General features: G+C 49.6%; 1 protein-coding gene and 1 pseudogene across 1 annotated transcript; both read left to right on the plus strand.

Moving 5' to 3' along the window:
- The first annotated feature begins 3,527 nt into the window (after positions 1 to 3,527).
- Positions 3,528 to 5,544, plus strand: LOC112899506 (annotated as a pseudogene).
- A 1,365-nt stretch (positions 5,545 to 6,909) lies between these two features.
- Positions 6,910 to 8,569, plus strand: LOC112899508. The gene is made up of 4 exons (XM_025968003.1): positions 6,910 to 7,235; positions 7,320 to 7,534; positions 7,800 to 8,402; positions 8,490 to 8,569. The coding sequence occupies exons 1-4, from the start codon at positions 6,910 to 6,912 to the stop codon at positions 8,567 to 8,569; spliced, it is 1,224 nt and encodes a 407-aa protein (XP_025823788.1).
- The last annotated feature ends 14,550 nt before the right edge of the window (positions 8,570 to 23,119 follow it).

The following is a 23,119-nucleotide window of genomic DNA, read 5'->3' on the forward strand; positions in this document are numbered from 1 at the left end:
AGCTGGGTGGCGGCGCCACCGCAGGCCCCCTCGCCGGTGCGCGCGTTCACACCAAGGGTGAGCGTGCTGCCGTGGAGCGGCCTTACGTCGGTGCCCTGCACGCCCGCGCATGGCGTGACGGTGCGCCTTCGAGTCTTACGGCTTGGGTTCTTCCCGTGCGACGGTGGTGGTCCGCCGGCAAAAACTGGTGGCTCGGGCGTGACTGCCTGCGCGGCATTTGCCGGCGGTGGTGGTGGCGGCGGTGGGAGCCAGGTAGGTCCCGTGGCCTCATTTCTTGCTAGGGTTAGGGTTTCGTGTTTTGCTTCTTCGATTCAAGATCGACTTTCTTTCTTCTTTCTTCTTCTTTTTCTTCTACCCCGACTAGATCTACACGCTAGTGTAGGCGTCTGATACCATTGATAAAGTGTACAGGATCTCTAGGAATAGATCCACCGGGTCTTTCCATTAATCTTGAGAATAAAGCAGGGATTACATCTAGAGTACACATGTACGAGAGAGAGATAGAGGGAGATAACCTTCGGGCTGGTGGTGGAACTTGCCATGGCGATGGTGATGGTGTTGCGGTGGCGGGAGCGACGTCGGTGGCCAAGGATGCCAACGTCGAGGACGCAGGAGTGGCGGCGCGGATGTGGACAGCGGTGGCGGCGTGGTGCACTAGGTGGCGAGCTTCCCGCCGCTTGAGCGCTCCCCGTAGATTGGTTAGGGTTTTGTCGGTGGGGTTTTGGTGCATGGTGAACTTGGCATGCATGCCCCCGTGACCCCCACCTCTTCTATATAGCGCTGCGCGACGGGGGGCCACCAACCACATCTCGGTTGGACGCCCCCGATTAGGGCGCGATCAAGAACTCCGACTTGGTCATTGGACTGAGTCGGATGAGATCAATCCTAACAGCACTTACTGCAAAGATCGGATCTGCTTAAAAGAAGGGATCAATTTTACCTCTTTGTACACACAAAGGGGAAACTGGATCTGAAATTAACTCGCTAGCCAACAAAATCAAATGGACGATAACAAAAAAAGCAACACCGCAGGGAAATTAATTAACTTGCCGTACCTGCAGGGCGATGCGCCGTGGGTCATGATAGCGCTAGCGTCAATACATCCATAATTACATTCAGACCATACCATTTTTCATAACCTAAGGAGATACATCTGATCGAGTCAAATCTACAGCTTAGCTACCTTCAGAGAGCTGAATACATACCATCGTGATATCACCGCCGTTGTGTCAGCACCTGCCATGAATCTGAGCTGAACTGCCATGGATCTGAATTGATGGCGACCGTCAGAGGTGGAGATGAAGGCCATGGCATCGCCGCCTAGGAAGCCACGGGCAAAGGGCAGGCCACCAGCAGCCTGGGCCTCTGGAGGAGAGAGCCCGAATGGGGTAGCCAAGCCGCTCCCCGGTGAAGGGAGCCATGCCACCAGCAGATCCACTCGCTGGTGAGGAGTGAGGCTAGGGGCACCTGATCTCTTCTGATATAAATATCCAGCATCATAGCAGTAATTGCAGGGACAACTACCCTATGGTCACGCTGCACTTATAACCTTGGATGGAAGTAAATATGGTAGTAAATATTGTTTATGATATTGCAGTTTTATAGGAGGATTTTACTACCGCGGGCTTTCGTCGGGGTGGGGGAGTAATTAAGGGTCGTGGGTGACATCATGGCTGGGTTGGCTGTTTGGCGGGTTTTAGTTTCCGCTCGCCGGGGATATGGCGGCGGCACCGATGTGTTGAATTATAACACCCTGTGAGTGGAATAGTAGTTATATATATATATATATATATAATGTGATGGCTGAGTCTAATTTCATCAGCATTTGTGAACCATTTGTGCTACTAATGTTGGTTGGTATCTTATTTTTGCAATGAAACTACACCAAAATAAATTTAATCACCATTGGTCAGTTTTGGAACTGAACCAAAACATCCGACAAGCACTGAACCAAAAAAGAAGCAAAAGTGGTAGAAAAAGAGCACTGAACCAAAAGGGAAGCAAAAGGACACTAGTGTTCTGGTGAGTTTGGAACAGAACAGTACTGTGCATGCAAATACATTCCACAGCAGAACATGATCTCAAATAGTCTTGTGCATACAAATATATGGTCATAGTATTAGAAATTGTTCATACACAGATAATTGCTAAATGGAACAAATAGCTATTCATCATCACTGTCAACCTCCATTGCATCACTCCTCACTGTGATAATTTTTAATTTATTGATCGTGACGAATTTGCTGAAACATCATTGTTTTGTGGGCCGGACGTGACGAAATTGATAAAACGTCACAGAGTTTTAGGCCTAGAACCCACAACTTCGGATCCATGACGGAAACCAGAGAATCGTCATAGATGGTGCTGTTATTGTGACTTTTTTAAAACATCACGAAAATTTCATCATAGATTAAAAGATTTCTTGTAGTGCTACACGGCATGAGAGGACTGGGCTGGGCCAGCACAGCACGGCCCAAGTCCCATACCGTGCCATGCTGGCCCGGCCCGGCCCTCTCCTGCCTCATGCCGTGTCGGGTCTTCTGGGCAGGGCCCAAGTCCCACCTCGACCCACTCTAATTCATTCGCCGAGCAGGAAGCACGATGCGCTCCCTATCAACACTAGGAGGCAGAGGGACTTCTCGGCTTGGCATTACGAGAAGTTGGGAATTTTTTCAGTAAGATCTGCCTACCGCATGCTAGTTCTTAACAAGGAACATGGGGAGGCATGGCTGGAAAGCAGAGCGGGAAAATCAGATACGAGAGGGGAGCAGAAGGATTGGTCGGCTATTTGGAAGGTCCTGGTGCCGTCGAAAATTCGGGTGTTCCTATGGCGTTTGGCTCGGCATTCACTGCCATCTTAGTTATGTTCTCCATTGCAGGAATATGGCAGCACAAGGTACATGCACAATTTGTGGAGCACCGGACTCGTGGAAGCATTCTTTAATGGAGTGCAATATGTCCAAGTGTGTGTGGGCATTAGAAAGCGAAGAGGTACGTGAACATCTATGCAAGATTCAGGAGCAGTGATTCCAGGGGTTGGCTAGTAGTGGTAATTGACTCACTGTCCCATACAGTTTTAAACCGAGTCGTGGTGATTTTATGGGCGATTTGGCATGCGAGGAGGAAAGCGATTCATGAAAGCTTGTCTCAGAGCCCTCTCTCAACTCACAAGTTCGTAGAGAAGTTTATTTCAGAGTTGGAGCTTCTGAAGTTCAGCCAAAGGAGAATCAGGCGGGACGGCCTGCTGTTCCTAGGTGGCAGCCTTCCCCAGAGGGGATGATGAAAATCAATGTTGACGCAGCAATGTCCAAGAACTCAGGTGTGGTTTCGGTCGCTGCGGTATCCTGTGACTCACCGGGGACGTTCTTGGGAGCCTCTGCCGTGGTCTCTGCAGACGTGATGGAACCCGAGATGCTGGAAGCACTGGCTTGCAGGGAGGGCTAGCTTTGACGAAGGATCTGCTTTTGCGCCGTCTGGTGATAGCAAGTGATTGTGCCAATGTCGTCAGAAGCATCAAAGGAGAGGCGATGGGGCTTTATGGCCAGATTGTCCAAGAGATCAAGGCGGTGGTGAAGAATTCTCAGTTCATCCGTTTTGTTCACGAACGCCGTGAATGGAATATGGATGCTCATGGTTTGGCTAGATCCTCTCTGTACAAGGATTTAGGTCGTCATGTTTGGTTTTTTATCCGCCAATAGGTAGTTGTAGCTCGTACTCCGTTCATCATCAATAAGACTGTGGCGGGTTTGCTCAAAAAAAAAAAGCACGATGCGCAATCGACTGGAGGCGCTGCCGCTCTAGCATCACAGGAAGAGATCCCTCATCTGGCGAACTGGCGTACCATCCCAAACTGGCGACCTCATCTGGAGTAGCCGTCCGGCGATGGTGTATCCCGGCCAGAGTTTTTTTTATCAGCCGATTTTTCCAGATTTTTCCGATATTTCTCGTTTATCGGTGGAGTCCGATTTTTTCCCATACCGGCCAAAAATTTCGGCCTTTCCCGCGTGTGCCACCGTGGTCCAAAATCTACCCACGCTGGCCCATTTACCTTTCCAGCCCATCGAAACCCTAAACTCCCTCACCCTCCGGCCTCCAGGCACAGGCTCGCAGCGTCGGCGGCGCTTGTTCTCCTTCTTCCTCCAAATCCCCACCCTCCGCCGGCGCCGTGCACCTGCACACCGCGCCCAGCCTCGCGCACGGCAACGTCAAGTCCTCCAACCTCCTGCTGCGCCCGGACCCCGACGCGGCCGCGCTCTCCGACTACTGCCTCCACCGTATCTTCCCCCCGGCCCCCGCGCGCCCTGGCGGGAGCGGCGGCGGGTACCGCCTACCGCGCGCCGGAGCTCGTGGACGCGCGCCGCCCGACGTTCAGGTCCGACGTGTACTCGCTCGGGGTGCTGTTCCTGGAGCTCCTGACGTGCAAGTCCCCCGCGCACCACGCGTCCCTGGAGGGCGGCGACGGCACCGTGGACCTCCCACGGTGGGTGCAGTCGGTGGTGCGGGAGGAGTGGACGGCCGAGGTGTTCGGCTCCGCCCCTCCGGTGGTCCGGCCTCCAGGCTGCCGAGGGCTGCGCCTCCTCCTACAAGTGCTTCCAGTGCTAGTGAATTTAATTTGCAGGATGTATAGAAAGATAACCTTCTCTGCTCTATCTCAGATATATATGATGTCTTTTGTTCTTCATCTATATTCAGGATGCATGCTCAAGCTTTTACAGTTTGCTGATTTGAGTGCCATGGGGTCACATTGATTTGAATTTCTAGTATGATGTGTATGTGTTCCTGCTTAACAACTACTAATCCTGGCCTCGGCTCCCTGTCAGTGTTGAAGGCCCTGAGAGGAGCTCTTGGAGAAGAACGTCAAGTGGCCGGACTTGAAGCAAAGCTTCCCTATGAGTGCCTCCTGATTTTCTCTAGCGATTAAGGTTCCTCCTTTCAACTAAAGTAATTGATTTGTAGCTAGCATCTTTATTTCTGTTTTGAGCCATATGATCTGCATCTGTGTGTTAAATATCAATTGGTTGTCCATGAAGCAACATTATTTGTGATGATGTGTAGTGTAAAATTTGTAAGAAGTGATTGAAATTTTGGAGTGCATGAATGTAGTAGATTAATGTTGAATTGTTGAGTAATGAAAGTTTCTTTTTCATTTTAGCTGCTTGAGTGATGATTTATTTTATTGGTTTCGACTTGCTGGATCACATACTAGTAAAAATATATTGTCTGATTGTTCTTTAACGAACAGATTATACACAGATTTTATTTTCTTTTATATTAATTGAAATTAATGCTAAGGCATACTGCAGAGAATGGATTGCCGTGGCAGTGGCAAGGGCAAAGAGAAGGCCATACCAGATAGTGACGAGGTATGCAGTGCAGCTGGTGGGTCGTCCAAGACATATGTAGTTGATAGAGCAGGTTTGTTTGACACAAAATACATGTCATTTTTTCCAAGTTCCCTCCATTGTGTGTTTTTTTTGTAACAATAGATCTCATTCTTTTTCAGGGAAACGGATAGAATTGAAAGGAAAAATTAGAGACACATGAAGCCATGGGACAAAAGTTGGTAAATTTGGATGGAAGTGTGGCTACTGTCCTACAGGCCAGCAAAGCGGAGGTGTTACCCGTCTAAGGGAGCACTTGTGTGGATTACAAGGTAATGTGCAGCCATGTTCTAAGGTGCCACGCGAAGTTAGGGACATACTGTTGGATGAATTAGCAAAAAGCAAACAAAAGAAGAGGGACACAAGGGAAAGTCGTCTCTATATTGAGAAGGCTCTCATAGAGCATGATTATAGAACAGCTATTGCTAGCCTTGATGAAGAGGCACAATATGAGTTAGCAGTGAGTGAGTCGCTAAGGGATTTTAACTTGACTCGTGATGGTAGAGCAAGAGGTGGTGGTATTTTCATTCGGGCTGCTAGTAGTTCTAGGGTATCCAATCTTGGAGGGGCAAATACCAAGTCTTCTTTTGGGAGAGCAAGTGGAACTAGTAGTGAAGCTGGAAATGTCGGCAAGACAGTTGGCAGTGGCAGTGGCAGTAGCTGTGGTAGCTTGAGTAAACAAAGTTCATTGCATTCTTTCTACCCAGACCACAACAGTCCGTTTGATATAGATTTGGTACGTAGTAGGGCACCATCACAACCACGAGTGGATATTATGCTTGATGGGGATTCCAAGCTTAAGCTTTGGAAGGCTTGGGCGAAGTGGTTTCATGCCAATGACTTACCTGGTAGGAAAGCTGACTGCCCCTACTTTCAGGCTGCAGTTAAATTGACTCAACAGCTTGGGGAACTACCTATCCCAAAAGGAAGAGATATAGATGGACCACTGTTAGATATGAACTATAATGACTTGGAAGCTCATATGGAATCTTTTAAGGAAGATTGGAGTCGTTATGGGGTTACAATTATGTGCGATTCATGGACAGACCCTACAATGATGTGTATTATCAATTTCATGATTTTTTGCAATGGTCGCATGTTCTTTCATAAATCTGTGAATGCAACCGGAGAAGTTCAAAATGCAGAATTTATTTATGATAAGATTAGAGATGTAGTGGTTGATGAAGTTGGGGCTAAGTTCGTCGTTCAGATTGTGACGGATAATGGTTCAAATTATAAAAAAGCATGCAAGCAGCTCACTACTGAACATCCACACATTACTTGGCAGCCATGTGCTGCTCATACTATTAATTTGATGTTGAAGGATATAGGAAGATTTGACGATGTTGCATATGTAGTGGATAGCGCAAAGCGCATATGTAGGTTCTTCTACAACCATAATAGACTTCATGCTATGATGAGGGAGAAGATTGGTGGAGAGCTGATTCGGTGGAATGCCACTAGGTTTGGCACAGTGTTTTTGTGCTTGCAGAGCTTTTGGGATAGGCAGGACAAGTTGAAGTCATGGATGGTCTCTGCTGAGTGGAAAAACAGTGAATGGAGAAATGAGCAAGACCATGGCTTTGCATATGATTGCCTGACAAATAGGGTTTGGTGGGATAAGATGGAATCGGTGCTTAATGCTGTTGGACCCATCTTCTTTGTTCTTCACTTTGCTGACCGGCAAAAGAATGCTACTCTATCCGGCTTACTTCCAAAGATGATACAGGCATATAATGATATATGTGCTAAGTTGAGAAAAGGTGAACAGGGAAAAAGAGATCTCCTTAACAAAACAGCCGAAGTAATCAGTAAGAGAACACGATATCTTCTTAATGAGACACTTGTGCTTGCAATTAACAACTGGACAGATATTTTGTTCAATTCATGTGTATTTTTTCATGTCTCTAATATTGTTGTCTTATTTTTTTCCTTTGTAGCTGCTGCACTTGACCCTGGAGAGCTATACAGATCAAACCATGCAAAAAAATCATGTTGTCAATTGGCTGTAACTTTGGCAATAAAGAAACTGGCTACTTCAACTTCAGAGGCTGCTGCTGCAATTGACCAATATTCTTGTTTCATTGAAAAGAAGGGTCTATTTGGAGATCCAGAAGCTCGTTGGTCAGCACTTCATGGCAAAAGCAGTCCAGGTACACTTCTATGCCTAGTTACTAGTTGAAACAAGCATATCTATGCCTAGTTACTCCTTGTGTCCTTAGTTGAAACCAGAAAATCTTGTGCTACTGTTCTTGGATCATTTTGGCAAGTTACTAGTGCAGAGAATCTTAGTGAAATAATCCAATGTGCTGTTTGCTGGATCATTTATTGCAAGTTACTAGTGCAGCAAGTTACAATGTATAGAAACTTACTTTATGTGCTGTTGTTGCATATTATTATTTTTTTAATTAATTGCAGTTGAGTGGTGGGGTTCATATGAAGGGCAATGCCCTGCATTGCAAAAGATTGCAAGACGCATTGTCTCACAATGCGTATCATCTAGTGGATGTGAAAGAAATTGGAGCACCTTTGCTCTTGTTCACACAAAATTAAGAAATAAATTAGGCTTTGACAAGCTGCACAAGTTGGTGAAAGTGCATTATAACTTGAAGCTACAGATCCAACAATTCGAAGCTGACTTTCAAAGCCTTCAAGAAAAAGATGTTGATCCATGTGCTATGATGATGGATGTTGCCCTTTATGATGAACAAAACCCAATCATGGATTGGCTAAATAATTCAATGAGCGATTCCACACGAATTCTCGATGAATACAATGATGATGATCTTGATTGGAACACACCTAGCAGCTTTGTCATTGAAAGTCTGGAAATGGACATAGAAGAGGTGGCTGCATTCAAGAGGAAGCTTTGCTTGGGAAAATATGGCAGAAAAAAGAAACAGAGAAAGCAATGGGATGAAGAAGAAGAAGTTATAGAGGACTATGCATCTGATTCTTCTCATGAACAAGGCAGCCCAATTTATGCTGAGTCAGGTGATAGTAGTTCCAATGAAGGTGATGGTGAGTTTCAGTTTAATTTTCTAGTTTAGATTTCGTATTAACATCATGTAAATTTTGTTCTTTGGAATATTATTTTTTCTTGCAAAGGTGATAATGATGGTGGTGAAGGAAGTGGTGGTACTAGAGCTCATGTAGGTGTATCAAATGGTTTTAGCTCAGGTGACTAAACTACAATTGCATACTTTTGCAAGTAGGCTTTCTAGAATTGTATTGGTTGCTGACAAAAATAAATACATGTCCTCACATTGTAGGTGCTAATCATGGGGAATCAGCTCCTCTACGGCCAAGATCAACTAGGATAAAGAAGCCAACTCTCAAGAGCATCAATAAACTATAAAAGGTTTGATGAACCTTTCTTTTGCTAACTTTATAACCATTGCTTTAGTGTGATTTCATTTCATGAATAGAGTTTAAACATTTCCTATGTAATTATTTGTAGGGCTGTACAACTCCGAGGAAAAGATGTGGCATGGTTCATTGGTTCAGGATTTTGTGTGGTTGTGCTGTAGCTTAAATGCACTCCAAGCTTTTGTAACATGCTAATATTTGAGGCAGCCAATACTTTGCTATCCAATGGACTGTAATATGGTCTATATGACTGTAATATGTGTCACTTAGTTACATTCTATGCTGAACTTTTCATATATGCTCCTTTATTGCAATATTCTTTTGGTGTTATATGCAATCAGTGATAACTAATGGACTAGAGGCAGTTTCAAGTGAAATTCTGCCAAAAATTTTAAAAAATTTGAATTTGATCCGATATATCCTGATTATCCTGTCTATCCTGTTTATCTGTAACCTCCGATAATTTTGTTTTTCCGGTAACGAAAACCTTGATCCCGGCGGCAGGCCATGGAGAAACCCCGACCAGTTCTGCGTACTGGAGTCAGTCATGCTGTCCCCACCAATTAAGTTGTCAATTCTAGTAAGCTTGCATCAGCATAATTCCAGATTTGATTGATAGAAAAATCCGTCCCCACATGCATTTGATCTAAATTAATTCGTTCCCAATTTAATTTGTTGAGTGCTGATAGGAGAGGAGACTCCCTGCCATCAATCGCCATTAGGGACGCACCAAATCCTCCCTCAGATGCGACCTCGTTCCAGCCTCATCTCCGACCTCGAATCCGTTTCCCTGCGTTAGCTGTCAGCATCCCTCCACTGGGGCGACATTGCTGCGTCGCAGCGGCCGTCGTTCTTGTCGTACAGATGGCCTGTCAATCCCCATCCCCGTAGAGGAGACAAGATCCTGAGGTGAGCAGCTGCACATAGTTGCATCCAGGCATCCAGCCATGAACCTTGAGGTTGATGATTCGCCTATTTTATGTTTCTTGATTAATCCTGCACCAATTTCTCAGCTTAATTCCAAATATCTGATTAGTGATTATTCCATTGCACGGGCATGTGAAATTCCTGTGGTACTCCTGTATGTTTCCTGAAACGTCAATGTTACCAGGTTCCGTAAACTTTGTTGATTCATCCGGATTCAGGTAGCTGTAGGTTCAGTTCATGGTTTCATCGATTTTGTTAATAGTGCCAAACCAAAATTCAAGGAACTGCACCCTATTATTGACAATACCACTGTGGTAACTTGATGACGCCATATTGCGGTAATTATCTGAAATTATCGTAAATCACATATAAGGGGCACTGATTCTAGATATTTAAAAAGATTATCATAAATCACACATAGTGGGCACCAATGGCTGATCACCATACAGGCTGACTTGGATCTGGTAAACTGTTATCATTTTTTAAATACATATAGCTTGTGAAGATTGGGTGTATACCTGTTTCTGACGTACGATACATTACTGAAGGTACAAAGGATCCCCAAGCCCCGTGTCGCTCAAGCAGGGTGACTCAGGTGGTGCGACCTGCCCCCAACCCTAGCCCGCTTACCTCTCTCCCTATCTCGGCCGCCGCTGGAGTTGACCGTCGGAAGTCTAGCGAGCAGCGAGGAGGGTGGCAGCAAGGCCATCTCACTCATCCCCTCCCTTTCCCCTCTCGAAATCCTTCTCTTCCTCCCCCTCCACTCTTCTTACTCGGCAACGAGGCCATGGCCGGCGGTCGGATCCACGTGGGGGGCGGCCGGATCCACAAGAATGACGGTCGGATCTGCGGTCTACTAGTAGTTCCTGACCAGTCCTGGTGGTGGGCGGTGTTGGGGCGGCTGGACTCAGGTGGAAGCAGCGATGGCGGCGATGGATAGTGCGAGTATTTTCTTCACCATGCCTTGCAGCGGTGGCGCCTGGACGCCCGTGTAGTTCCCTGGGCAGGTAATGTCTGCAGTCATTTTGCATTCGGGCGTGGATTGGTGTCAGTTCCTACGGGCCTCTCTGTCTGTGCGCGGATTCCTGCACAAGGGGACTCTCCATTCTCCAGTTCCGTTCCGACAGCTGAGCATCCACCCGCACTAAGTGCGTCGGCAACTTCGTGGTGGCGTGGCCAGTGGAGGCTTGCTCAGTTGCATGCCAACGACGTCGTGGAGGCGTGGCTGGTAACAACCAAGCGGAGGTGCGCTGCTGCGTCATGGTGGCGTGGTAGGCAGCGCTAACCGCCTCTTGCATCTTAGATCAGCTACTAGTGGGTCGGTGGGGTCAATGAGAAAGCCTGGACGACGACCTCTGCGGACGCCGCTTCCTCCTTGGAGGCGTCCTTTCTCAGTACCTTACTGTCCTGCCGTGCTGTGGTTAATGCGGGTGGAACCCAATCCCTCTTGGGCTAGCATCGATGGCGCCGTTGCCGTCATTTCCTTCTTGGAGGCGGTGCTAGGCATTTTTAGCGTGGTGGTTCGGCATCTTTGGCTGGCTGTGTAGAGGAGCTTCTATTTGTTTTCTTGTTTTCTTTCTTTTCTGAAAAATAGAAAAACCAAAAGAGTGCGGGTGGTGGTACGGATGCCGGGTGGTGGGTGGCGTACTGGTGGAGTGGCAGCGGATGCTGCTGCTGAGGTGTCTCGGCAGTTGTGGTGAAGTTGAAGAGCTATGGTGAAGCAATGCTGTTGTGAGGTATGGGTTGATGTCCCAATCCAACTGGCCGATTGATGTATAGTGCGATGAGTGATGCGGCGCGGAGGCGCAGTTGATGTCCCAATCCAACCGATCCGTGTTGTTGTTGATTTGAGTTTGAGGGGTGTGTTGTGCGACAGTGTTGTGTAGCTTGTGTTCATATCCCAATCCAACCGGCCAGTCTTTGGATCTATTCTTCTTTTTAATATAATCGACAGCTCTCCAGCTTAATTCATTTAAAAAAATTACTGAAGCTACTATTCTCGTAACTCCGATATACCGAATTATAGTCTATTGGTCACCATTTCTATAGTAACTTGATCATGCCATTTTTGTAAATTAGATAATACCTTTGAAGTAAAATAATCCACCATTCAGTATGTTGGATTCTAGTAAATTAGGCATAATTTGATATAAGTTCTAGTACATTACTATAGGCATTGTCCGTATATTGGATTACTACATGTCGCGATCGTAAATTGGCCGTTTGTTAGATTACTATTGGTCGGCAAACCTTTTCATGTTGAAACCATAGAAATAGACTCCGTATAGGCAGTGAGTGCGGTATAGAGGACCACCAAGGCGACGCCTCCATGGAGAACACGATATTGAAAATGCTGTCCTCGCCCCTCCAACGAGCCGGAGTTAGATTTTCACCAAGAGGATCAAGCACCACGACAACACCTTAAGGGAGGGAAACGACATCCAAATGCACCGCCGTTGTTGACACCAACACAACTATCAGGTAGAGGTTTTGTCCGAAGCTCGTGCACAACAACATCATTGCCACCTCGAGCAGGCGAACCAACCACAGGAGGGAAGAAGGGAGGACAAGGAGGGATCAAACCATGCCGACATCACCAGACCACTAGCACCGCCACCACGGTCGGCCATAGCAATGTGCTCACAAATAGCCTTGGTATCACTAGTGGAAATCTAAACTTCAGTGATGAATGACTTTCATCACTGTAAAGGCCAAACACGTTATATAGGAAGTTCTATGACGAATTTTTTTTCATCAAAGAAGTCGTGTCAAGTTTGATCTACAATGACGAAATGCCCAAAAACATCACAGAACGAAATTTACGTGATGAAAAAACTTTCATCACGGAACCATTTTCTATTTTATGACAAGCCAAAAAACGTCATAGAACTTTCAAATCCACGTGGCCATAGGCCCGCTAGCCCAGCCCAGACCCAAATTAGTGACAAAAATAAACGTCACAAATCATCAGGCCCAACTTAGACCCAAAATTAGTGATGAAAATAAACATCACCAATCGTCACCACGTAGGATAGGTATCCGTCACATATTGAATCACCACATCATCACTACATCAGCATGGATGCTGACATGGCAAACTGGTTGCAAGCCTATTTATTTATAGACTCAGCCCATGTTAGAAACTTTATTTCCATATAGCCCATAAAAAAGAATGTCACAATACACATATTAAGGAATCCAACAAACACAGACTTTGACTAAAATATGTAGTTATTTTGTGAATACAATAAATAAAACAAGAATTCAGTTCCTAATTTAGCACGTTGATACATCATCTCATCACAGCAGTATCAAAAAATTAGGTGCAAATTGCACCAAACAAAAGAGACATTGCATCATGAATTAGGAAGTAAACAACAAGAGTTATCGATCGACCAAAACCAATGTTTCCTCTGTTGCTTTCTTCAAATTTCCTATATTTTCTACCTGCTTGTTTTTAGCTGCATCATCACCTCAACCTGAAAAAAGCACATCACCAAATTCTTATCAACACACAATATATGGGATGGAAACTACTAAAATGACAAAGGTAAAGTGCACACGTGATTCAAGTATTTAGTGATAGCATACAACCTACAAACTAAGTTAACAAAGCTGGTTAGATTATATATACAATGCACTAATAGTTACACTACAAACAATAAGCAATCGAAAAATGGTATATTCATATTTAAATGAACTATTTTTCAGCTATTAGATACCTCTTATTGGAACTGATAACACCTACAGCTTAGAATTCATGCTTTTCCAGCAAAGAGCTATGCAGCTGTCGGAGGAAATCTCCAGCCGGGTGGCGGAATGCTCCCGTCTAATCCTAGTTAAGGATGGGTTTGGAGGAGACCTAGGAGCGCTTGATCAAAGGGCGGAGGAACACGGGAAAGACACAAGGATTTAGAGTGGTTCGGACCGCCGAAGCGTAATACCCTACGTCCACTTGTGTGTGTATTGCTTGAAAAAGCTTGGGAGACTTGAGAGCCCTCGTGAACTTGTCTATGAGACCTTATCTTCTAAGGAGTGCACTCTCCCTTTTATAGACTAAGGGGAGCGCTTACACAGTGCGGGGCCCCGATAGGTGGGCCCGGCCAACAGGAGCCTGTCCTAATGAAGATATGATGATCTTCATCTCCAGCTCTTCCATATAGTCCTCTCAATCGGGAAGTTGGTGTGCGTATCTACAGCCAAGATATGGTCGTGTGCCACCTTGCCGGCACAGTAACTGCTGTCAGTGTTACCCAACAGTGGGAGCCGTGCTACCACTGTTGGGTCAGGACCCTCTGACAGATGAAGAAGCAGCGCTGACCCTGCCGCGCCGTCGCCTCGACGTGCACTGTTGCAGTGTACGCCTCAGCACACCTGCAGCAGGCCATTATTACTCACGCGTGCGGCGCCGTGATGTGACTAGACGCCGTCTGCCCGCACGCAGAGCACAGTGACGTGCCACCTTGGTAACAGGCGGGCTTACTGTGGTGTCAGTTGGGCAGACCATGCTTTGACTTGGGCACACACATAACCCACCTACCCGCATTTAATGTGGTAGTTGGGCTGGTGCCCCACGGAGGGCCATCTGCCACGGGCGCATGGCAGGGCCGGCCCTGCAGTTGCCACCGCGGTGGCACGTGGCGGCACCGGACCCCTTCCCGGGGAAAGGGGGGTCCGGGCCCCCGAGGCCAGATGGAGAGGCAGGCCCATAGGGGTCTGGCACCCTCATGTGGCGGCGCCGGACCCCCTGGGAGGTCCGGGCCTGTGGTGGCCATCCCCAAGTATCTTGCCCTCATGGGCACGTAGGGGGCGCCGGACCTATATGAGCTCAGGAGGGAGGTCCGGAGACCACGGTCCCAGCTGTCAGGTCCGGACCATTCATCCCGTCTCCTAGAGGACAAGGGTGAGGCCTTGGAAAACCTTGTGCCCACCAGGGTGGATAGTCTGTCAGATGACTTCCTAGCGGGCAAGGCCTACCAAGAGGCATATCTCCTCGAAGTGGACTACAATGGCCTTCTGGCCGTTGAGCAGTTTCTTGGTGATGATGGAGGATAGGTGGCCGACCATGTGGTGGCACGCGTCCACCACGATGCGCTTGGCACAGACATGTGGTGGCACATGTCCACCACGATGCGCTTGGCGCACACGCCGGAGCCGGACACCATCGCATTCACTCCTGTGAGGCGACAGCGAGACGCTAAGGGTCTGGACACCCTAGCAAGAGATACCCCTGTCCGTATGTATCGACAGAGGCCCCCGGCCCACCTCGGGTGTGGAACGAACACGCAGGTGGGGCCATATCCCAGCGTGTGCCGGGTGGACGGCCTGCGCCTGTGGAGGATGGGCAGGGAAGTCTTTCCCCCTCGGCGGGATCCCTGAGGGGCCCGTCCTCCGCGCGCGTCAGGCGGTTCAGACTCTTGTCTTATTCGAGCCCGTCCCGCGACCTTGGCGGTTCGGATTCCGCCTTTTCCCCCTGCCTCCAGCGGCCACTCCCCTAACTGGCGGGCCCGGGCCCGCCAGTCATAGAGTGCGAGAGGAGGGGGCCTGGTGCAGGCGACCCTTTGGCTTCTTCTCGGTCTTAGCGGAGTTCGAAAGGAAGAGCAGCTTTGTATAAAAGTAGGCACCATAGAGATCGCCAACCTTTACGCTCTTGCCTTTCCCAGACGCCGCCGCGCCCCTTCATTTCCGCACGCGCATTTGCAATCTACTTTCTTGCGCTCGGCATTTCTTCTCCTTCCTACTCCCTTGCGATCCATGCCCCGCAATCACAGCGCCCATCACCATGTCTTCTCTCCATCATCCCTGCCGCTTCCAGAATGAGAGCCAACTGGACTTGGTGCGCTGCCTTCTGGGATGGACCACGCCAGAGCGTGCTGGGAGGATCTGTGCCGGCAAAATCCCCCTCCGCGACCTTGCCGCAGGGGAGTTCATTCTCTTCAACTCGTACACCATGTGTGGGTTGTGGGTTGGTACCTCCGATCTCCTCCTTCTTCCTCCTGCTCCTGGAGGAGTTCGGCCTTCAGCTTCAACACCTCACCCCCACTCTGTCCTCCTCGTGGCGGTCTTCGCCCATTTTATGGAGATGTTCGTGGGGGTCCGTCCCTGCACCGCCATCTTCAGGCATTTTTATGCCTTGGTCGGGTCAGGGAGGAGCAGGCGCGAGGTCGGCGCCTGCTACTTCTAGCTCCGGCAAGGGACGGCCAACTCCTACATCCGCGCCTTCTCCAGCGCGAAGTGGGAGGATAGGTGTGACGACTGGGTCATCACCGAGGCCGACCCCCACGACCGCCTGGAGCTGCCAACAGAGAGACCCCAAAGTGACCGGAGCACCTGGAAGGCCAGGCCGTCACTGCCGGCGGGGCTCGACCCGGTCCTGAACCGGATCAAGGAGCTAGCGAGGGGCGGCCTGACATCCATGATGGTGCTGGGCGACTTCTTGAAGTGCTGCATCGCACCCCTGCAGCAGCGGTCAAGGATGGCGTGCATGTACATGGGGATAAACGACTACTGCAGGATCGCGCGCGGACCCGACTCCGAATTCACTAGGGCAGAGCTGGAGTATGCGATCCGGGTGATGACTGGCGAGGCGTTTAGCCTAGAGTCGCTAGTCCTCCCGAGCGGGATCAAGGCCTTGTGCGAGGACCAGGCGTTGTGGTCGGCGGTCCTGGCATCGATGCGGACCCTTGACGAGGGCGGCCTGGCGGTCGGGCAGGTGGGAGACAACCCCAACCGGGGGTCCACATCCCTGGTGCCTCACCCGACCGCCAGCAGCACGCCAGCCAAGGTCCTGGCGGGGCCAGCCATGGAAGTCCGGCCCCCGCTGGAAGGGGAAAGGAGAAGGCGCTGGTGTCGGAGCACCGCCACAAGGACAATGTGTACGCCGCCCCGACCCGGAGGGATGACGAGGCGCAGGGAGCGGCCACGGCGTGGAGCAGCCAAGCGGAGGGGTGCAAGACCCGGAGGCTCCAACGTGGTGACGACTCCTTCGTGGGGGAGCCGGCCCCAAGCGCCAGAAGTTAGCGGAGCTGGAGAGACAGAGCAGAGCTGCACCACCTCCGCCGCAACGCCAGCAGCCGGAGGGGAGGCCGGAGGAGGCGCGGTGGCCTTCTTCGGAGCAGCAGATTCCTCCGCCTCCACCGACGACACGGCGCCCAGCGACACCACCACCACCGTCGAAGCCAGCTCCCCAAGCCCCGTCTCCGCCGCCAGAGGTGCCTACAGCGGGAGGCACCCGCCCGAGGACCAGGGAGACATCGGCGGGAAAAGGGGTCTCCCCGATGGCCCAGGGAGGCTGGGAGTGGCTTGACTTCATGTGAGTAGCCTTCCAGAGCTTTCCTTTGTTCCACTTAATTTTTTGGGCCCTAACACCACCAGTATATGTCAGGCCCCATCTTCCAGACGCGCCGGTCGCGTCTGCCGGTGATTCTCCGGCTAGGGGGTCCGGCCCCCAGTCAGCTTCACCCTGCCCTGCTGGGAGATTGGCGACAGCACCAGCAGGGCCACTGCCTGCGCCAGCACTGGTAGAGTCCGGACCCGGAGGTCCGGAGCCGGTGGTCTCACCCCCAAGGCCCGAAGCCGCACCTCAGGAGGAGGCTGCCCGACCCGCTGCGCCGACCGAGGCCCCAGCAGCCGCAGCGGCGCCTGACGCCACGGTGGAGGCCACCCCATCAGAGCCAGCAGCAGAGGTGGCTGCAGCGGTGGCAGAGGCAGCAGTGCTAGAGGAGACTGCAGCGGTGGTGGGCCCATTGAGTTGCATAGTGAGTGAAGCGTCCCCCCATCAGGGAAGACTTAAAAGTGTTACTTTATCAGTCCCAGGAGGCTGATAACACTTTTATTACATCAGATGGTACATCACCGTACAACTCTTCACGGTAATGGGCAGTGAAACGCCACTATCGCGAGGATTACAATGAAAACCCACACTACTACACTGGCTACGAAAAGAGAGTCATCAGAGTCTTGCGCCATGCGGAGTTCCAACGGTGGCCTCAACCACAGGCAAGACTGGGTGCAGGACGGAACCCTACTCGACGTCTTCGGGGATGTAGTCTGGATCTTCCACTATAAAAGTAAGAATGGGATGAGTACGAACGTACTCAGCAAGTCCAATCACACCCACGGAGGGGGGTATAACAGAATTAAATGCACAGGATAATCCAAGGAACGAGTGTTGTTGATCCACACAGAATCCAAGTTTTAGGCTGCTACCGGACTCCCCGTCCGCCGTAGCACACGGCACAACTGCCGGACACTTTCCAAACAACCTACACCAATCCAACCATTCCCAGAGAGAAACACTAATTATGTGACCACACCAGTGAGGTTCTTCCCGCCGGCCATCAGAACCCCAGTTTGGGAAGCACGCATGAGAAGTCTGGAACGACGCCGCCACGAAGAAGGCCCTCTGTACCAAGTGGCTACTTATCTAGCCGCCTTGGACCAACTCTTCGATGAGCAAGCTAACCTCCTGAGGGAGCAGACCCATCGAGCCGAGCAAGCAGAGCTCGCAGTAAGACTGCAGCAGATCCGAGCAGCCCAAGCCGAGGCAAGAGCCGCAGCCGCGGCCAGCAGCGAAGCGGTCGCCCAAGAGAACCTCAGGCGGGCCCAAGACCGGTGTATGCAGGAATGGACCCGAAGTGGAACGCCAGTCCCGGCAATTGGAGAGGACCATGTTTTACTCGGGACACCCGTCATAGGATGGGGGACACTCTTTGGAAACACACAAGCCCCACTCGAGAACCCTGAAAGTTCCGCTGCCGCCGTCGAAGGAGATGCTGCAGCGCAGCCCTTGACCAATGGAAATCCAGAGGACGGCGAGCAAGGATCACTCACACTCCCCGCCCCAGAAGAAGGCACGCCCCGCGAGTAGAATGACCGACGCCACCCTAGCGATGTACACCCCAGCCCCTTTTGGCTTAAGTCGTGCCCTTAGGCATGACCTCGGACGAGTAGTACGAGACCTGGTCTTACCCTCAAGCTGTAACCCCTTGCAGTAATGGAGTTGTTTGTGCTGGTTGTTTGTGATGTTCTGTGCTGGTTTGTTGTGTGCTGCTTATATAACTACTGGCAGGAGGTAGATTCTGCCTTATATACGAATTAAACAACTTAAACATCATCTAATCGTAACCCCACTCTACCCAATCAACAGATGGTTCCCCGGAGCGTCACGAGGGCCTCCCGTAGCCGGAACCCCACAGCCGCTGGTGCCGAAGCGCAGCCTGTAGGACAAAATCTTCCTCAGGGAGAACAGGAAGTAAGCCAGAACCGAGGAGAAAATCAAGGAGGAGAGCAACTACCACCACCCCCACCCCTCGGAGACCTGGCACAGATAATCCACAATCAGACCCTCATACTGGAAACACTAGCCAACGCCCTCGTTAACTGGCAACCACGAGGGCAGAACATGAATGACAAGCTGACAGCCTTTCTGAGGACCAAGCCGCCCACCTTTGCCGGATCCTGCAACCCTTTGGATGCAGACGACTGGTTACGAGTAATACAGAGGAAACTCGAACCATTCGAATGCCAGGACCGAGACAAAGTCCTTCTGGCAGCTCACCAACTCACCGGAACAGCATTATCTTGGTGGGAAAATTATTGTGCCACGGCTGAGGATTCCTCTACCATCACTTGGGAGGAATTCGTGAAGGAGTTCCGCCGTTATCACATCCCTTTGGCCACTATGAAGCGCAAGGCGGATGAATTCCGCGCACTGCAGCAGGGGAGCATGACGGTGGAAGAGTACACCCACCGGTTCATTGAGTTGGCCCGATATGCACCGGAGGAAGTGAACGACGATGGCAAGAAACAAGATATGTTCAAGAAGGGGCTAAACCCAGAACTCCGGACCCTGCTCACCCCTCAGATCTACCCTGACTTCAATACCCTGATGAACAAGGCCATCCTTACGGAAAGGGCCAAAACTGAAGAAAGGAAGGACAACAAACGCAAATTCCTGGAAAGTAAGGCTCGCCAACAGGAGCGCTTCCAAAAGCCGAAGAACTTCAGCTACACTGTACCAAGATCTCAGGCCCCAATGCAGTATAGGACTCAGTCTCAAGTGACAGGACCACGGGCCCCTAACACACAGCCTAGGAGCCAGAATACCATGAGGGCCCCGCAGAGCAATACAAGCCTAGTCGCCTCCGACAACAACAATGTTAGGGCCTGTTTTAACTGCCGTGAGACAGGGCATTTCATCGCCAATTGCCCTTATGCCAAGAATAAGCCGGCCACCTCAGCCTTCTCCAACACGGTGAATGGACCCAGGCCAGCCCTGACCGGTGCCAACCGAGTGCCCATCCGCAACAACGACAACAGCCAACAGATGAAGCAGCCCCAGCAATCATTTGGACGAGCCCGCGTCAATCACATCGACGCGCAGGAGGCTCAAGAAGCTCAGGGCGTAGTGCTCGGTGAGTACCTAGTCAACTCAGCTCTGGCAACAATACTATTTGATTCTGGAGCATCGCACTCGTTCATATCTTCGAGTTTTGTGGAAAAACACAAAATACCTACAGTATTACTAAAAACACCCCTATTAACCCGGACGCCTGGAGGCGACATCAATTGTCAATTAGGTTGTCCCCGGGTAAGGATCAATTTAAGTGGGGTAGAATTTCTAGCAGACTTGGTAATGCTTAAGTCTGGGGGAATAGACGTGATCCTCGGAATGGACTGGTTAAGCCGACACAATGGTCTCATAGGCTGTACTGACAAAGTGGTACACCTAACAAACCCCGAAGGAGTACAAGTGATCTGTCATACCCGGGATAGTAGGTTTGACCCGATGATATTTAGCGTGGAAGCCAAGCCCTTAGAAGGAGTCCTGGTAGTTAACGAATACCCAGACGTCTTCCCCGAAGAACTTCCCGGTATGCCACCAGACAGGGATATAGAGTTCGTCATTGACCTTATCCCCGGGACCTCCCCCATAGCCAAGAGACCCTATAGGATGGCAGCCTCTGAGTTGACAGAATTAAAGAAGCAACTAGAGGAACTGCAACGAATTGGCTTCATCAGACCAAGCTCGTCCCCATGGGGAGCCCCAGTCTTATTTGTCAAGAAGAAAGATGGGAGTATGAGATTGTGTGTAGATTACCGAGCACTGAACGAGGTTACCATTAAGAATAAGTACCCCCTCCCCAGGATTGATGACCTTTTCGATCAGCTAAAAGGAGCCAAGTATTTTTCCAAGATCGATCTAAGGTCAGGATATTTTCAGCTCAAGATTAGGGAAAGTGACATCCCTAAGACGGCTTTTGTCACCCGCTACGGGCAGTTTGAGTTCACCGTAATGTCCTTCGGACTAACCAATGCCCCTGCCTATTTTATGAACCTCATGAACAAGGTATTTATGGACGAGCTGGATAAGTTTGTCGTAGTCTTTATCGACGACATACTTATCTACTCCAAGAGTATTCAGGAACATGAGCAACATCTGCGGGTAGTATTGGAAAAGCTGAGGACACATAGGCTATATGCCAAATTTAGCAAGTGTGAATTCTAGCTGGAGAGAGTAGCTTTCCTTGGTCACATTCTGACCGCGGAAGGCGTAGCAGTGGACCCAGAGAAGGTCGAAGCAGTCTCCAACTGGCAGCGACCGACTAATGTTAGCGAAATCAGAAGTTTTCTTGGATTAGCTGGGTACTATCGGAGATTTATTGAGGGATTCTCTAAGATAGCCCGACCCATGACGGAACTTCTTAAGAAGGAGAAGAAGTTCGCCTGGACAGAATCTTGTGAAAGAAGTTTTCAAGAATTGAAGCAAAGGTTGACAACCGCCCCAGTGCTGACCCTACCAGACATTCACCGGGACTTTGTCATTTATTGTGATGCATCCCGACAAGGATTAGGGTGTGTGCTGATGCAAGACGGGAAGGTCATTGCATATGCTTCCCGTCAACTCAGGACTCATGAGCAGAATTATCTGACCCATGATTTGGAATTGGCAGCCGTAGTGCATGCCCTTAAGATTTGGAGACACTACCTGATTGGAAATAAGTGTGAGGTTTACACCGACCACAAGAGTCTGAAGTATATCTTCACCCAGCCGGATTTAAACCTAAGGCAAAGAAGATGGTTGGAGTTGGTCAAGGACTACAATTTGAAAATTTAGTATCACCCCGGGAAAGCAAACGTAGTAGCCGATGCCTTAAGTCGAAAATCCTATGGGCCCAAAAATGACCATCTGCGCGAGGAGATGGCACGATTAAATGTGCACATTGTTCCTCGAGGTTCCAGCCAAGTGCTAAACGTCCAATCAACACTAGAGAATAGAATGAGAGCGGCCCAAAGCTCGGATCAGGAATTAATGAAGATCTGCAAACAAACTGGAGAAAACAAACCACCGGGATTCAGAGTAGACGATAAGGGAACGTTATGGTACGAGGATAGGATTTGTGTACCCCAGAATGGAGACTTCCGGCAGATAATCATGGATGAAGCCCATAACTCGACCTACTCCATCTACCCAGGATCCACCAAAATGTATATGGACATAAAGCAAAAATATTGGTGGAATGGAATGAAGGCGGATATCGCACGATTTATGGCCTATTGTGATACTTGTCAAAGGATCAAGGCCGAACATCAAAAACCAGCCGGATTATTGCAACCCCTACCCATTCCGGTTTGGAAATGGGATGAGATAGGAATGGACTTTGTAGTGGGTCTACCTAGAACGCAGAAGGGACACGATTCTATATGGGTAATAGTGGACTATCGGGTTTTATCCGGCTGCCCACCAAGGGGTATACCCAAGGTGGTAGGTTTTAGGTTGGGATGCGCCGAGATCAGGAACTCGAAGGTGCAGACAACACAAGATTTAGACAGGTTCAGGCCGCAATATGCGTAATGCCCTACGTCCTGTATGATGGTTTGTATTGCCTTGGTGTTGATCTGGTGATCTTATGTTTTTAGAGGGGTCCCTGCCCGCCCTTATATATCTGGGGGGAACAGGGTTACATGAATCCTAGCCTGATACTAGCTTAGGAATCGTACTCAAGTACAACTCGAGTAGTTTCCTTCTGTATCGACTAGTTCTACTCCGCATGCGAGTAGAATACAACATAAATGAGGTACAGGACATGTCCTATCCCCTAGTCCAATACGGACTCCTTAATGTACACAGCCCCGTGGCCCCGGGTCTGACAAGCCCCCGAGCTCTTCGTAGCTGAGTGCTGCAGGCTCTTCGAGTACTTCTGAAGTAGTCTTCGACTTCTTTCGCAACTCTGTGTTGAAATCTTTCTTCGAGTACTCCTTTGGCTGCATCGAAGCTATGAGGTGCTCATGCCTCGAATTCCTTCTTTTATATGGGGTGCGATGAATAATCGCACTCCATATGGAGTAGCCCCCGAGCCTTAGGTTGAATCAAAGAATCAGGCTGAGGGTCAAATTAGTCTTGAGTCTTCTTTTCTTCTTATCCTTCGAGTACTTTCGAA

The sequence above is a fragment of the Panicum hallii genome, chromosome 7 (assembly GCF_002211085.1).
Source record: "Panicum hallii strain FIL2 chromosome 7, PHallii_v3.1, whole genome shotgun sequence".
NCBI lineage: Eukaryota > Viridiplantae > Streptophyta > Magnoliopsida > Poales > Poaceae > Panicum > Panicum hallii.

Coding starts and splice junctions, on each gene's coding strand:
- LOC112899508 (XM_025968003.1), top strand. CDS start 6,910: ATGGTCTCTGCTGAGTGGAAAAACAGTGAATGGAGAAATGAGCAAGAC. Junction 7,236..7,319: donor AATGAGACACTTGTGCTTGC/AATTAACAACTG, acceptor TTTTTCCTTTGT/AGCTGCTGCACTTGACCCTG. Junction 7,535..7,799: donor TCATGGCAAAAGCAGTCCAG/GTACACTTCTAT, acceptor AATTAATTGCAG/TTGAGTGGTGGGGTTCATAT.